Source organism: Ornithodoros turicata, chromosome 5 (assembly GCF_037126465.1).
Source record: "Ornithodoros turicata isolate Travis chromosome 5, ASM3712646v1, whole genome shotgun sequence".
NCBI classification, from domain to species: Eukaryota; Metazoa; Arthropoda; class Arachnida; order Ixodida; family Argasidae; genus Ornithodoros; species Ornithodoros turicata.
Window position 1 is genome coordinate 17,019,033 of NC_088205.1, and position 13,902 is coordinate 17,032,934.

Here is a 13,902-nt window from a genome sequence, read left to right on the forward strand (position 1 = left end):
GACAAGTTGAAGGGGCGGCAGCCAAGGGTGGCAAGCTGCGACTGCAGTGCACGCCTCTCGTTGAGATAGGTCCGGCAGCTGAGGAGTATGTGCTCAACGTTGGCAAGTACGCCACACTCGTTGCACATAGGGCTATCCTCACAGCCTAGCTGGTATCGATAGGACGGAGTGAAGGCCACATTCAGACGTAGCCTGTGGATGAGTGACTTCAGAGGACGAGGAAGCTTTGCAGGCAGTCGGTATGACAGCGTTGGGTCTACATTCCCCAAAGAGGACATAGTTGGAATGTCGTGTTGCCACTGTAGGGTAGACCAGGAATCGGACAAATGCCTGAGGAGGGATCTTCTGTCTCCTCTCGAGAGTATAATGGGCATAGAAGGTCGTTGTTGGTGTGCAGCGGCAGCGGCAGCGTCGGCCTCGTGGTTCCCAGTTATTCCGCAATGCCCTGGAACCCACTGAAAGGCAACGTAGTGGGAGCGATCTTGTAGGGACTTCAGGGCGCACAGGATGTCTATCACGTCCGAAAGCATCGGCAGTGATAACCAAATCTAGCTATCGACAGCAAACAAAGACAAAGAACAGTACTATTGATAGTTAACTATCGTAAAACTTCTCACTTCACACACACACATTTCTCTTCAAACTGCGAAAGCGAGACTCTCCGAACTGTAGTGAGGGTGGCGTCTTAGAGGACGTAGGACACATCCTTCTCAGGTATCAGATATATACGTTGACGCTCGAGGGGTTTTAGAGGCCAGCCTCTCTCGTGTGAACTCCCGAGCCTTCGACATCGCGAAACTATTACGTCCTCCGCGCCGTCCGACAAGGCGCTGAGGGCACTTGGAGATTTTCTACATACAACCGGGCTTATGGACATTCCATATGACTCGCTGAATGTGTGCTGTGTGTGCCTCCAGCGATTCCGACAGTTTACACTTACTTGGTCGAAACTTTTTAACTACATGTTGAACTCCATCATTTTAGCTCTCTCATCTGCCTGTACTTCCTGTGTGTAAGCGTACTGGGGTATATAGGCAGTTCGACTTCGTCGGAACTCACATCCCCATTTTTTTTTCTTTATCACATCACCATCACCATCTTAAACAACAATCGATAGCTTTTACGCTGTCGATAGCTCTATCGATAGTCGACTATCGACAGTTTTTCCACACTAGCTTCGACATACGTCCGACAGCGTCGAAATCCGTTCTGAGGCTTCAACCAACTCGAATGTAAAACTTAACGCAGCGCGAACACGCACGGTTAAAAAGACATGAACGTCATAACCCACCAGCACTCTAGCGCAGCAGTCGGCTTAGGGGCCACTTGGTGTACACTGTCCAGCGACGCCTTTCTCCCGAACACACAACGAGACACAGCTTCCCTGACATTGCCCGTTTCTCGCGCTAACCGGAAACCGATCGCGTTCGCCAAAGTCCCCGCCACAAAAGTTATTTCTCCAATGAAAATCCCGGTGCGATAAAAACGACGGAATACAGACGATATCTTAAATGGGAAAGCGATAGCGAAGAGGAAGGATGGAATATGAATGCCGAATTCAGTCACGATAAATTTTAATTTCCTCCTGTTTCTTCCTTTGGGACGGGAAACGGGATCCGTGGTTTGCACGTAAATTAAGATGTATCGTGACAGGTCTTTCTTTTCTTTTTTTTTCTTTTCTTTTTCTTTTTTTCGTATATGTACGGATTCGTACAAAGAAATAGTTTCGAAACAAAAGCACGTGTATCGCAGGCAGAGAAAGAAGAGAGGAAATCTGAAACGAATGCGGAAGGACTTGTTAATGGTTAGCGGTTTCCGAGGTGATGATGAAAGTCATTTAGACCCAAAAAGAATAACGATGCATCATAATTCGAGTGCTTTTTTGTTTTTGTTTCTTTTTTTTTTCAAAATGAAGCGATAGTATGACAGTCATATTAATGATCGATAATAGTAAATGTTATTAATGCGTTTAAATGCATTACGAAAAAGGCGATCTTTGAGGGTTCCCCGGAACACCTTTTCTTCGATCCAGCAAGCATACGTATAACCAAAATGTCGTGAGAGTTATCTTTGTTTTTTATTCTTTTTCTTTACACCGCGATGACTAACCTGGGCTGTGAGTGGCGTACAGACGTGGACTTTATTATTATTATTATTATTCAAACATCATTTTACTACTTTGTTTGTCTGGAATTTTACTCAGTTTGAGTTTTGCCACTTGACCGCGGGGCTCTGCCCACAAACCTATCGGTTTACGCGGGCCTGTGTTATGTATGACTTGTATATGCTGCAATAAAAATTCAATACTCAAACTAAATTATTATTATTATTATTAATGCACAAAGTATTTCATTGTCCTCATCTCTTCTTCCGGTTCCGAATCGAGACTGAAATTGCATTTCACGAATGGAGCACCTAATGCGAAATTAGTCTCAGGGCGGATCATGTTTCGCGACGTAAAACCTACGGCTGCGCTACCATGCAGTAATGCGTACTGTGATGGGAAGTACCAAGTACTCAGTACTACTTCAAGTACATTTCTGAGTACTTGTACTTTACTTGAGGTACATTTCCAATTGCGTACTTTGTACTGTACTTTAAGTAATTTTGCCTAGTACCTTCCCGTCAAGTATCCATGTAGCCAGAAGGAGGTGCAAAGACAGAAAATTGAAAATATCACTTCAATCTTTTTTTTTTCTTTTATCAAGTACATTTTGTGTCTGGAATCACTATCTCTGAAACAGAAAATGGATCACTGTCCTCCTCCGCGCATCTCTTGGTACACTATACTATAGTGTACCAAGAGATGCGCGGATGAATACGAAAATCGAAAAAAAAAAAACACTTGCCATTATAGCACAGTTGGTCGCCCGTGCAGATGTAAATAGAAATTATGTCGTCTCTTAGGGTTCATACTCATGAGTAAGCAACAACTAGCTGGGGCTTCAGAATTAGCACTTGCAAAAAAGGCCTACATTAGCATTTATCCAATCAAAACATGGGCACTTTACCAAATTTTGTCACCACCAAACGGTGACGCGTGGTGCTATGCAAACTAACGTTGCAATGTAGAAGAGGGAAAACACAGCGCAAAAAAAAAGGGGGGTTGGGGGGACAAAGGAAAAGGCGCAACACACCTCTTCCTTTCCTCTTTTTTGCACTCGTGCTCACCCTCATCGTGATGTGCCAACTTGACCAGATTACTACCCTAACTCAGTTGCAATTACTTGACGAGTACATCAAAGTACTTTTCCCGGTGCTCTGTATTTTACTTTAAGTCCATTTACAATATGGTACTCTCTACTGTAGTCCAAGCACCATTGACGCATTTCGACGCATGTCCATCACCAGAGATTTCCCTACACCCCACCCCACCCCATCCCAAAGCGGAGGGGGTGTACACCATTCCTGGTTTTTTGCATCCCCCCTTCCCCCGCTTGAGATTTCAGAGATTGCCGATTACAGGTCCGCTAACAATGCATACACCCATAAACATGTGTTCATAAACATATACCCCCTACCCCCTTTGGAAGCTCGATACCCCCTCCCAGATGTCGATTTCTGGGAAATTAGTGGCCATCACTGAATCTGTGTGTCTCATAAAGTACGAATGTGGTCTTGGAATCACAAGGTATGGCCCCCTCCCCCCTTGCAATGCCACTGTGAACGGATCAAATGTGTCGCCTGCGAGCCATTTCAAAGGTTAATAAGTACCGATTACTCACAAACAATCGAATCTATGCCTAACCAAAATGGAGAACATAATGACAGAATGCAAGCGAGCTGGTACAATACAGTAGAAGAAGACAACATTTCCCTGAATCTGAATCTGGGAGTACAAGCTGGTCAAGAGAAGACACAATGAACTCTCTCTTCTTACTTTTTTTTTTTTTTCACAACATTATTTTCAACGCCCTGCTGCAGCATAAACAACGTCTATTGCCCCATAACTGGGTAAACCAACGCCTTACATTTAGGGTGCACGTAGACTGTACTGATCACATCCTTGGACATATCTGTATGGCGACATAGGATTTGGGTGATCAAAACTGCATGGACGCTCTTTTCAGATCCCTTCTTTTATCTGTTTTAGAATTCGGACCACTTACGTGCAACTATATCTGGAAAAATAATACTGCGCGTTTCGATTCCGTTCTCAAGCGTTATTTGAAGATCTGTGCGCGAAGCTTTCCATTTAAAAATGTGCAACGCATGTCCATAACCTTCTTGCGTAACCGAAGATTGGGTTCTGACTTCTGCTTTCTATAGAGGGTGTTTCAGTTAAATCCCCGTGACAAATAATTCGTGAACCGGTGCACCAATCGAAGAACTTTCCCTTTTACAAGTATCTGTCCGATACGCCCACAAGCTGCGCAGCGTGTGAATGAGTGGGTGGCGCTCATTATTTAAATAAAAATTCAAATGAGTTTCGTAAAAAACATAACTTCGAAAGCAGGGCGCCGTCGGCATTAAAGTGGGTACTACCCCTTTTGAGACCTTCAGTGGACACATTTTAGAGAAAAATCTGCCACCGAAGTGGGTCATTTATTGCTGTACGTGATTGGTTTTGGTTTGCATATTGTTGTCGCGGCTGGTCGCGATGAAGCGCAAAAGGACGCTCGTCCAGACCCTTATCGACCAATTAAGTACGTCCTTCCACTAATGAATTACACCAATGGATTACGTCCTTTTGCGCTTCGCTGCAACCATCCGCGACAAAAATTTGTAAACCGAAACCAATAGATTACTGCAACAAATGACCCCCTTCGGTAGCAGATTTTTCTCTAAAAGGTGTCAACTGAAGGTCCCAAAAGGGGTAGTACCCATTTTAATGTCGACGGTGCCCTGCTTTAGAAGTTTTTTGTTTTTTTTCTCACGAAACTCATTTGCCTCCCACTCATTCACACGGTGCACAGCTTGTAGGTGGTATCGGACAGGTACTTGCAAAAAAGAAAGCTGTCCGATTGGTGCCCCCGTTCGCGAATTATTTATCCTGGGAATTTAACTGAAACAACCTGTATACGAGTAAGTGTATTCATAACATCATTGACGCGAAAACTGTACTCGATATCTTTTGAATTTTCATACACCATCTCGTACTGTCCGGCACACCTCTTTGTTTTACCTAAATAACATTGCTGTTCGTCAGTCACCGTTTCGACTTGTTCTACCCGTATGTTTGCATTATTTTAGACGGAAGATACTCCGTAAACAACGAGATTTGGCCGAGGCAGACCAACAATTAGGGACGACACAGACACATACTCCGTAACCTCAGTGCACTGCTGTGTACGCTTCCGCCATTTCTAGGCACTTTTGAAACAATAAAATATTATTATTATAATTTTCTCATAAAAACGGTAGAAAGTCATCGCATTTCACAAAAGCCATAAGCCATTGGCGTTTCAATCCAATACCTAAAACCGAAACTTCACAGCGACTGTACCGGCAATGAGCGGCAAAATGAGGAACCCCACAGCGGCTCGATAAAGAGGGCGCTCAGGCATAAACCGCTCAAACATGGCGTCGGTAAGCGCTACTTTCTTGCGGGAAACTAAATTTTATTGGAAATAAGAGGCTATGGTACCCCTTATAATGTCCACAAACTACGAGCGAGTGCACTGTGTTATAAGGATTGGCACAATCACTTAGAACGCAACACGTCTTCCTGGGTTTGACTGGTGTTGTGAGGATTACTCGGTACCGGTGTACCGTTTTCACGTGGTCTTTGAATGACATTTAACTCGCCAGACGTTAAAGAAAGCACACATTTGCACTGACATCTCGAACATGCTCAGAGCGAACATTGTTCCTGACCATAGTTTGAGAGAGTATCTTCTGCGCGTTACGATTTGCGCAGTACTGCGCCGCTGGGATTTGAATTCAGCTAATTACATCAGTATCTTATCATTTGAGAAAGAGTTGAGCATCTCCTTTCACTTATCGCGTACAATTGCAGGTAGCGGCTGCAAAAGTGCAGGAAGTGCGGGAAATCACCAGAATCGAGCGGGTTGGAGCTCATTCTCACATCAGGGGTCTGGGCCTTGATGACTCTCTTGAACCAAGACAGGTATGTTTCGTAATTGCTAAACAAAGATGGGATTTTAAAATGCTCTTTTGCCACTCGTAGTTTAACGGGTTCTTTTTTTTCTTTTTTCTCAGGTATCACAGGGTATGGTAGGGCAAACGGTCGCCAGAAGGGCAGCAGGAATTATACTCGAAATGATCAAAGAAGGTAAAATTGCCGGCAGGGCAGTCCTCATCGCCGGTCAGCCCGGGACTGGCAAAACAGCCATTGCAATGGGTATGTTACTGCTGTGAAAAACGTGTGGTAGTCAACACCCTGGATGTGTAGTAGAAAGCACTACATCTAATATCATTTTGTGTGATGTCTTCCTGGTGTTAGGAATGGCGCAAGCCCTTGGACAAGACACACCATTCACGGCAATTTCGGGGAGCGAAATATTTTCGTTGGAGATGTCGAAGACAGAAGCTCTGATGCAGGCATTCAGAAAATCCATCGGGGTTAGGATAAAGTAAGCGCAAGTTCCTCAAGGTTCTAAGTTGAGCATCAGAGCTCCAGATTGGGGACGCATTTCATGTGCTCGTATCAGGGAATTTGTTTTGTGAAAATATGGAGCAAACTTACTTTTGCAAGTACACACGTCAATCGCTTTTACTTTTGGTTAGGGAAGAAACAGAAATAATCGAAGGAGAAGTTGTGGAGATACAGATTGATAGGCCAGCTACTGGAACGGTAAGTAGTACATGACCCTAGTGGATATGTTCATGATATAGAGTGACTGTGCCCTCTCATAGGGTGCCAAAGTTGGAAAACTTACTCTGAAAACGACGGAGATGGAGACGATATACGACCTCGGGCAGAAGATGATAGAGTCGTTGACGAAAGAAAAAGTGCAAGCTGGGTAAGATGTGCTGGTGCAATTTAAATATTGCAGAATGAAGCTTAACAGGATTTTGCTCCATCTCTTTCCCCTTTTAGAGACATCATCACAATAGACAAGGCCACTGGAAAGATAACGAAACTGGGTCGATCGTTCACGAGAGCACGCGACTACGATGCCATGGGTCCCCAGACAAAATTTGTCCAGTGTCCAGAAGGGGAGCTTCAGAAACGGAAAGAAGTCGTTCACACGGTTACGCTGCATGAAATAGACGTCATCAATAGTCGGACTCACGGATTTTTAGCCCTATTTTCGGGTGAGCTATCTACCTTTTGTCTGTGGATAAGTCATTATTCTGTGGTACATAAAGGGGTATACAATCAGCAAGCAAGGCGAGCAGCAAAGATATATTTCAGTTCAGGATGCAGTGCAAGCAGTTTCTTGTGAAAGCCACACAGAAACTGGTGGAGAAACGTCTCCTGCAGTTTGTTGTTGTCAGGGCTTTGTTCTCTCTTGACCATCGACAAATGTGCAGCAAGCCGGACAAGAGTGTTTCAAGACTAAAATCTGTACTGGATTGTCTCATTGCTACCAACCGAATGAGTGAGCACAAGCGAGAGGTTGTGCTCGGCCAGTACACTGAGTTCATCCAACGTCAAATGCACAAGATACGCACATTTGAAAGAGCCAGTGACAACCTGGAAGTCTGGTATAAAGACGTCATCAGGCATGACCTGGCATTCGCTGACCTGTGGAATGTGATTCGGCAGCTACTTGTACTGAGCCACGGACAGGCAACTGTTGGTCGAGGGTTCAGTGTCAACAGGCAAATCGCTGTAGAAAACCTAAAGGACCTCTCGTACGTTTCACAGATGATCATCTGCGACACTGTTAGGTGCCATGGCAGAATTTTGAATATTCCAATTACGAGAGGCCTGAGAGCTGCGGTCACAGGTGCCAGGCAGCGATACGCTGAGCATCTAGACAGCCTCAAAGCAGAGCAGGAAGTAAAGGCAGAAAATGACAGGAAGCGAGCCAACAACACAGTACTTGATGAGATGAAAGCAAAAAAGGCGAAAGTTCGAAATTGCAGTTGAGTCGTTGATGGAAGCTGCGGATCGCTATGCGGAGAAGGCAGAAGCAGCCGGCGATGTAACCCTGATCATTAAATCGAACAGCCGTCGACAGACTGCCAAAAACAAGGAAAAAGAGCTCGCTCGAACAGATGAAGAAATACAATGTATTGAGAGACTTTGCTGTAAGCATACTGAATTTCGGCAGGGAAAACAGTAGGAATAAAATGACATACCATACCAATGACATAAAATGACCATAGTTTCGAAATTGACTGGAACGGATGGAACCTTTAACTCCCAAGCTACCTGCCTACACTAATTTACACATAGGATGCTTTGCTTTCGGGCACCCTGTGCTCTGGTATATCATCTGTGATTTCTTCATTTCTATCTGGAAAGGTAAGATACTATGATACAATACAGCCAAGTTATGGATTACAGGGAAGGCAATAGATGGCTGCACATTGTCAAACAGAACGAGTGTGTCTTATGTTGTCTCCGCCACGTGATATAAACTTCTGAAATGTCTGTGTTATTGATAAGCCCCTCTCAACAGGTGATACTGGTGAAATCAAGGCAGAAGTCCGTGAACAGATCAATGCCAAAGTGGCCGAGTGGAGAGAAGAAGGGAAGGCGGACATTGTGCCGGGTGTTCTCTTTGTCGACGAGGTCCACATGCTGGACATCGAGTGTTTTTCCTTCCTCAATCGTGCCATGGAGAGCGACCTCGCACCCGTTCTCGTCATGGCGACCAACCGGGGCCTCACTCGCATCCGCGGCACAAACTACCGCAGCCCTCACGGCATTCCCATCGACCTGCTCGACCGTCTCGTCATCATCAGCACCCAGCCTTACGAAGAGAGGGAAATCAAGCAAATTCTCAAAATCAGGTACTGGATATGAATGGCCTTAAATGTTGCTTGTCATTGGGGTTTCACAACATTTGCAAGAGTGCAGTGAGCATTGCATTATGAGATTGCACCCAGGTTCTCAGCATTGTATAGGATTATTGCTGTGAAGGTTGCTGTGAATGCAGGATTCACTTGCATAGTATCCTAAGTGATGTGCAAAACCAGTCACACACAAAACAGTCATGAATGAAGAAAGGTAGAGAGTCCAGCGAACCATAAAGAAAATGTGTAGGGAAGAGCATCAGGACGAGAGCTGCTGATATTTAGAATAGAGACTGTTCTTCTTCTTGGCACTGTCCTCATCATTGGCATGGTATTTAAAGGGTTAGGGATGACACATTAAAGGGTTCATGTGTATTATACAGCTGAACAGCATGTGTAGAGAGGGAGAATCGTACTAGTCTTTTAGAACTGAGGTGAACAACCTGCATCCTTAAGGCACTTTGTTGGGGTGAGGAAGTGGGTCATGTGAATGAATGCAATCCTTGCAACAAAACTGTTTAGAAAGATAAGGAAGTTAGTAGTTATGTGGAGAGGTTTCTGAAGCATGCAAGTCTCTTTTTTTTAAGTGTACTTATTCATAATCGTATCATGCAATAGATGAAGAAAGTTCTGGCATGTGTAAATCTGAATCCGGTTTCCAGTATGTGTTGTTGAACGTTGTCAAAATTGTGTCCACGGATGTTAAAATGTTCAACTGCTTTGGGCAGTTTGTTGGAGGAGTCAGCTCTTTGTCCAGAAAGGCAGTTGTTTATTTGTCATACGGTTTCACCAATGCATTGCATTGCGCTGAGCTGGAGAATGTGAATGCGTGGTTAATGAAATGGGTGTAATTGCTGGCAATGCTTTCAGCGTGTTGAACGTGTCTGCATGTCTTGCAACGTGGGAGGCTGCATGGGCATGTTCCTTCGTACTTTGTGTTGTTTCTGCTGACGTTGACGAAGAAGTCCACTATGCTTTTGCACGTTTTCTTACGTGATCAACTTTGTAACTTTTTAAACTGTCCCTAGTATTCCATTCCATTCCCTTTGCGGGTCAGCAGAGTGGTTTTGTTGCAAATTAATTTGAATTAACATTTCAGGTGTGAAGAAGAAGACGTAGAAATGAGCGACGATGCCCTCACAGTGCTGACGAGGATTGGCATGGAGACGACACTCCGCTACGCTATTCAACTCATCACTGCCGCACATCTCGTATGCAAGAAGAGGAAGGTACTACATCACATGTCACCTTCTCGCCATGCTATTGTTTTACTCAGTTACATACCTCCATAACAACTGTGCGGAGAGCCTCGTACAAGCACCTCGCTTGTGAGGAAACATTATTTGTATTAACGCCCATTTTTACTCCAGGGAACCGAGGTGTCTATACAAGACGTCAAGCGAGTATACCAGTTGTTCCTTGACGAGTCACGGTCGTCGCAGTTCCTCAAAGAGTACCAGCAAGAGTTCATGTTCAATGAAATGAGTAAGAATAATACGGTCTTTCTTATTGGTGCTTACCGATAGAGACGCAAGTTCAAGCAATGCAATTCCCAACAGCAAATGAACTAAATGAGGCCTGGATAATACATAACTCTCCTTTGCAACATGGACACAAAAGTCCCAGGGTCCTCTGCTTCAGCCCGTCACAGTGAACTATACTTAGAGCCTGATGTTTTCGGGAAATATTTTTTTCTAAATTCGGGGAGTAGAAATCGGATAAATAAACGTGCTCTAAATTTGTGCAAATTCGGGTGGAAAAACTTCCAGTACGCTAAATTCGGGGAGAAATCGGGCTCAGTTACTCAAATTAACTGAACTGGTTTGAACGTAACTGGGTTTGCTGCCAAACAAGTTAGCATGCGTTCCGACAGATGTCTCAGTGAGGGCAACTTCAGGTGCTAATGATACTAGACAAGAAATGTCTATGACTATGGTTGCCTGCCTCAATTCCACAGCAGCTGTCAGTAAAGGCATGGTAGTGACTAGCAAAACTTTTAACAATATGTGAACGTCTACCAGCACCCAGGCCTTGTTAAGTCTACTTCGTGTTGCACCTGCCATACTTTTTCTTTCTTTTCTTATAACTTTTTTTACTTTAGGAAGCTAGCAGAAAGACTAACCTGATGATGTCCTTCCAGGTGCCGACATGGACGTGGACCCAGCGTAAAGCAGACTGTGTAGCTCTTTTGTTTCATCTGTTTACCCATACATCACTGTTTCCCCGAAGCGTGACGTCATTAAAACCTTTGCTAAGAATGTATCGCCTACTTGACAACACACAGACCTCTCCCTTCAAAAAAGTTATCCCATCAGGCTTATTGTAATATTTTCCTGGGCGTGAAAGAGTTCACATATTCTTTCCTTGGAACATTGTGCTTTTATGTGCTGGAGAAACAGGCTCTGTGTAGTCCGCTAGAGAAGCATTTAAGAATTGTCCATCAATAGTCACTTGCAAGTTGGTCGGAGGAAAGAAACCAGTATGGTGTGCCATGTAAAAAAGGAACGCAACAAACAACATCGTGAAAGATTTTTCCAGAATATGCATTCATTGTTGTAGAATAAGAAAGCATAATGGCTAAAAATTTGGCTACTATGGTATACTTCTGATGATCGCAATTAAGATCCCACGCCAGTTGCACAGCTGCTGGGTGACACTTTTTTTTTTTTTTAGTTACGAGGTGGTTATGAACAATATGCTCTGAGGAACGACTAGTATGTCACTTTTAACTGAGGCTGAGGCAGCACAAAATTACGGAGACACCTTTTAGCTCTGTTTTACAGGGTCCCGCATTCGGATGTTGCAAATCCTTGGAAGAAATTATTGCATGATTGATAATATTGTGTTCTGTTAACTGTTCTGTGGCAGCAGTTTTAATGCATCTTTTGTTAGTTTTCAGTTAGCGTTAAGTTAGTCTAGTTTAGTTTTAGTTAACAATGAGGCATAATGTTACATGATCAATTACATTGCTGGGAAAGGGGTCTATTTTTATAAAAATTAAATTTCTTGACTTTTAACATTGATGGGTAGAGTACGCTGATCTTGTGTGCAACGACACTTGAAGTGCTAAGGTACTTCCCGTTCTTATGGGCTGCTTCAGGTAATGCTTCAGTATTCAAATTCCTAAAGTGGAATGTACCCTGACATACCTGCTCCAGTACATTAGTGAGACAAAACAAATTTGCCTCTATTAGGGCTCCATATCTCCCCAGCTGCCATAAAAAAAAACCCTGAAAATCAGTTACACTAGACCTGCAAATGACTATAAATGCTTTCCTGTTTCTGCCAGCCTGCAATGAAATGCAATGAAACACACTATGCTGCTAACACTTTCATGCAAACCCCTTGTCTTCCAGACTGTGTACAGCATTAGGGTAAACACTGTAGCAAATATTTGGAGCATTGGCATTAATGTATGCTACACCTTGCTCACTAACATGCATATCTTAATTTTTCACTTTCTTTGAGAGCTGTAAGTAAGACGAACCATTCTAATGATTTGTCTCCTGTCAAGCCTGGCAGCATTTTGCTTGTTTTTGCTTGTAAATACATAAAACTTTAATGGCTCCACTTTGAGAGCTTGCGGAAGTACAATGTATATGTGTACCGCATTCTTTGTGGCCAATGTGATACAAACTTTTCAACCTTTCCTGCAGGAAGAAATTAGCACCCACACGTTTTAGCTGGAGCTCTACAAGGTCACGCAAAGTTCTTGTTCATTGCCAACCCACGGCACGCCTTGTCAAAATGACGAGTTATTATTCGAGTTTTAGAAATGGGCCTATATCCTGGAAAGAATGTCGCTTAGAACGCGAGGATCTTTAACTGTCCCGACAATCTTTAGAGAAAACTGACGCACTGCATGTCAGAAAAGCCTGCTGTTAGTTCACTGCAGGTAACCAAAATACTGTTAGAGAAAACATTGTGCACAAACGGTATCCCCCCCCCCCCCCCTGCTGTGCAGGGTTTGCCTACATTTTCTGTCAACAATAGTTGGAGCAGCAAAAAATGAACGTACATCAAAGTTAGAGTTCCGTCCTTGGGTGTCACATGCATTTCTGTTGTAAGATGTTGGCAGTTCTTAAAACTATGATGTGGTCATACAGCGAAACATTTTGGTGTGAATTTTAGTGGATAGCCTCATGAATGTGAACCTAACAAGAACTCCCAGCCGAATGTACCGTCAAAGTTGCCCTCGTAGCGTTCCTGCGAAAGGATAGAAAAGCGTGTATCATCCATGTTGCCAGGAGTTAAGCATGCACATGGTGGACACGAAACAGATGGCAAATATTTTTTCGACAAGACAACGAACTGCCATGTGGGTGTGCAACTAGTTTGCCATTGTGTCAATTATGTACTTTTGGTTGCTATATAAAGTAATAAAGTACACCACTGTCCCTCATTATTACAGTGTCTGTGAAGCATGGACTGTATGTGTGCGTATCAGCTAGTGTAATGACTGGAGCGCGGATAAACATGCAGTAAAAGCTCCCGATATATGCTGTAGTTCATGCAGTGGATCCAGATATATGTGATTAGTATGATTAGATTAGATAGAAGCAAACTTTTGGATTTTGTCCTCTGTTCTTATAACTGGTGCTGTTATTTTTTTCTTATCTTCTACCACCGTGCTTCGGCCTGTCAAGGGCTGACAGTATTATATAATTTTTAAAAAAATATGCATGCAACTATGCACTGAAAATCTTCTAAACATGTAGTGAAGATCCTCAATATATGCTGTGTTTTTCATTGTTCTTGGCACAAAAGCAATGCACCAAATGCCTATTTAAAAAAGTGAGTATTTTATTAGGGATAATACAGTAAAATAGAGCCGCCTTCGTTCTGCAGCACCCAATAAAAAATACTTGCGCCACAGATATAAATCATGGAGCTGAAGGCTTCGCAATCATGATTAATAAAATAGCATAAATGCAGGCTAGCTGGTGTTCGTGTTTTTCGTGTTGCCCATGCTCAGGCTTGTTCCATCATGGCTTTAAGTTCAGCACTGCATCATGCTGATTAAAATGC

General features: G+C 43.5%; 2 protein-coding genes across 3 annotated transcripts in view; one reads left to right on the forward strand and one right to left on the reverse strand.

Annotated features, from left to right (window-relative positions):
- The window catches only part of LOC135394117 (acid-sensing ion channel 1B-like), a 47,531-nt gene that overhangs the window by 32,515 nt on the left and 1,114 nt on the right, over positions 1 to 13,902 (reverse strand). The window lies entirely within an intron of this gene.
- On the forward strand, positions 5,459 to 13,279 carry LOC135394119 (ruvB-like 2). The gene is made up of 11 exons (XM_064624637.1): positions 5,459 to 5,529; positions 5,960 to 6,070; positions 6,163 to 6,304; positions 6,407 to 6,536; positions 6,691 to 6,757; positions 6,820 to 6,926; positions 7,004 to 7,221; positions 8,538 to 8,871; positions 9,974 to 10,103; positions 10,245 to 10,359; positions 11,015 to 13,279. The coding sequence occupies exons 1-11, from the start codon at positions 5,521 to 5,523 to the stop codon at positions 11,041 to 11,043; spliced, it is 1,392 nt and encodes a 463-aa protein (XP_064480707.1). The 5' UTR covers positions 5,459 to 5,520; the 3' UTR covers positions 11,044 to 13,279.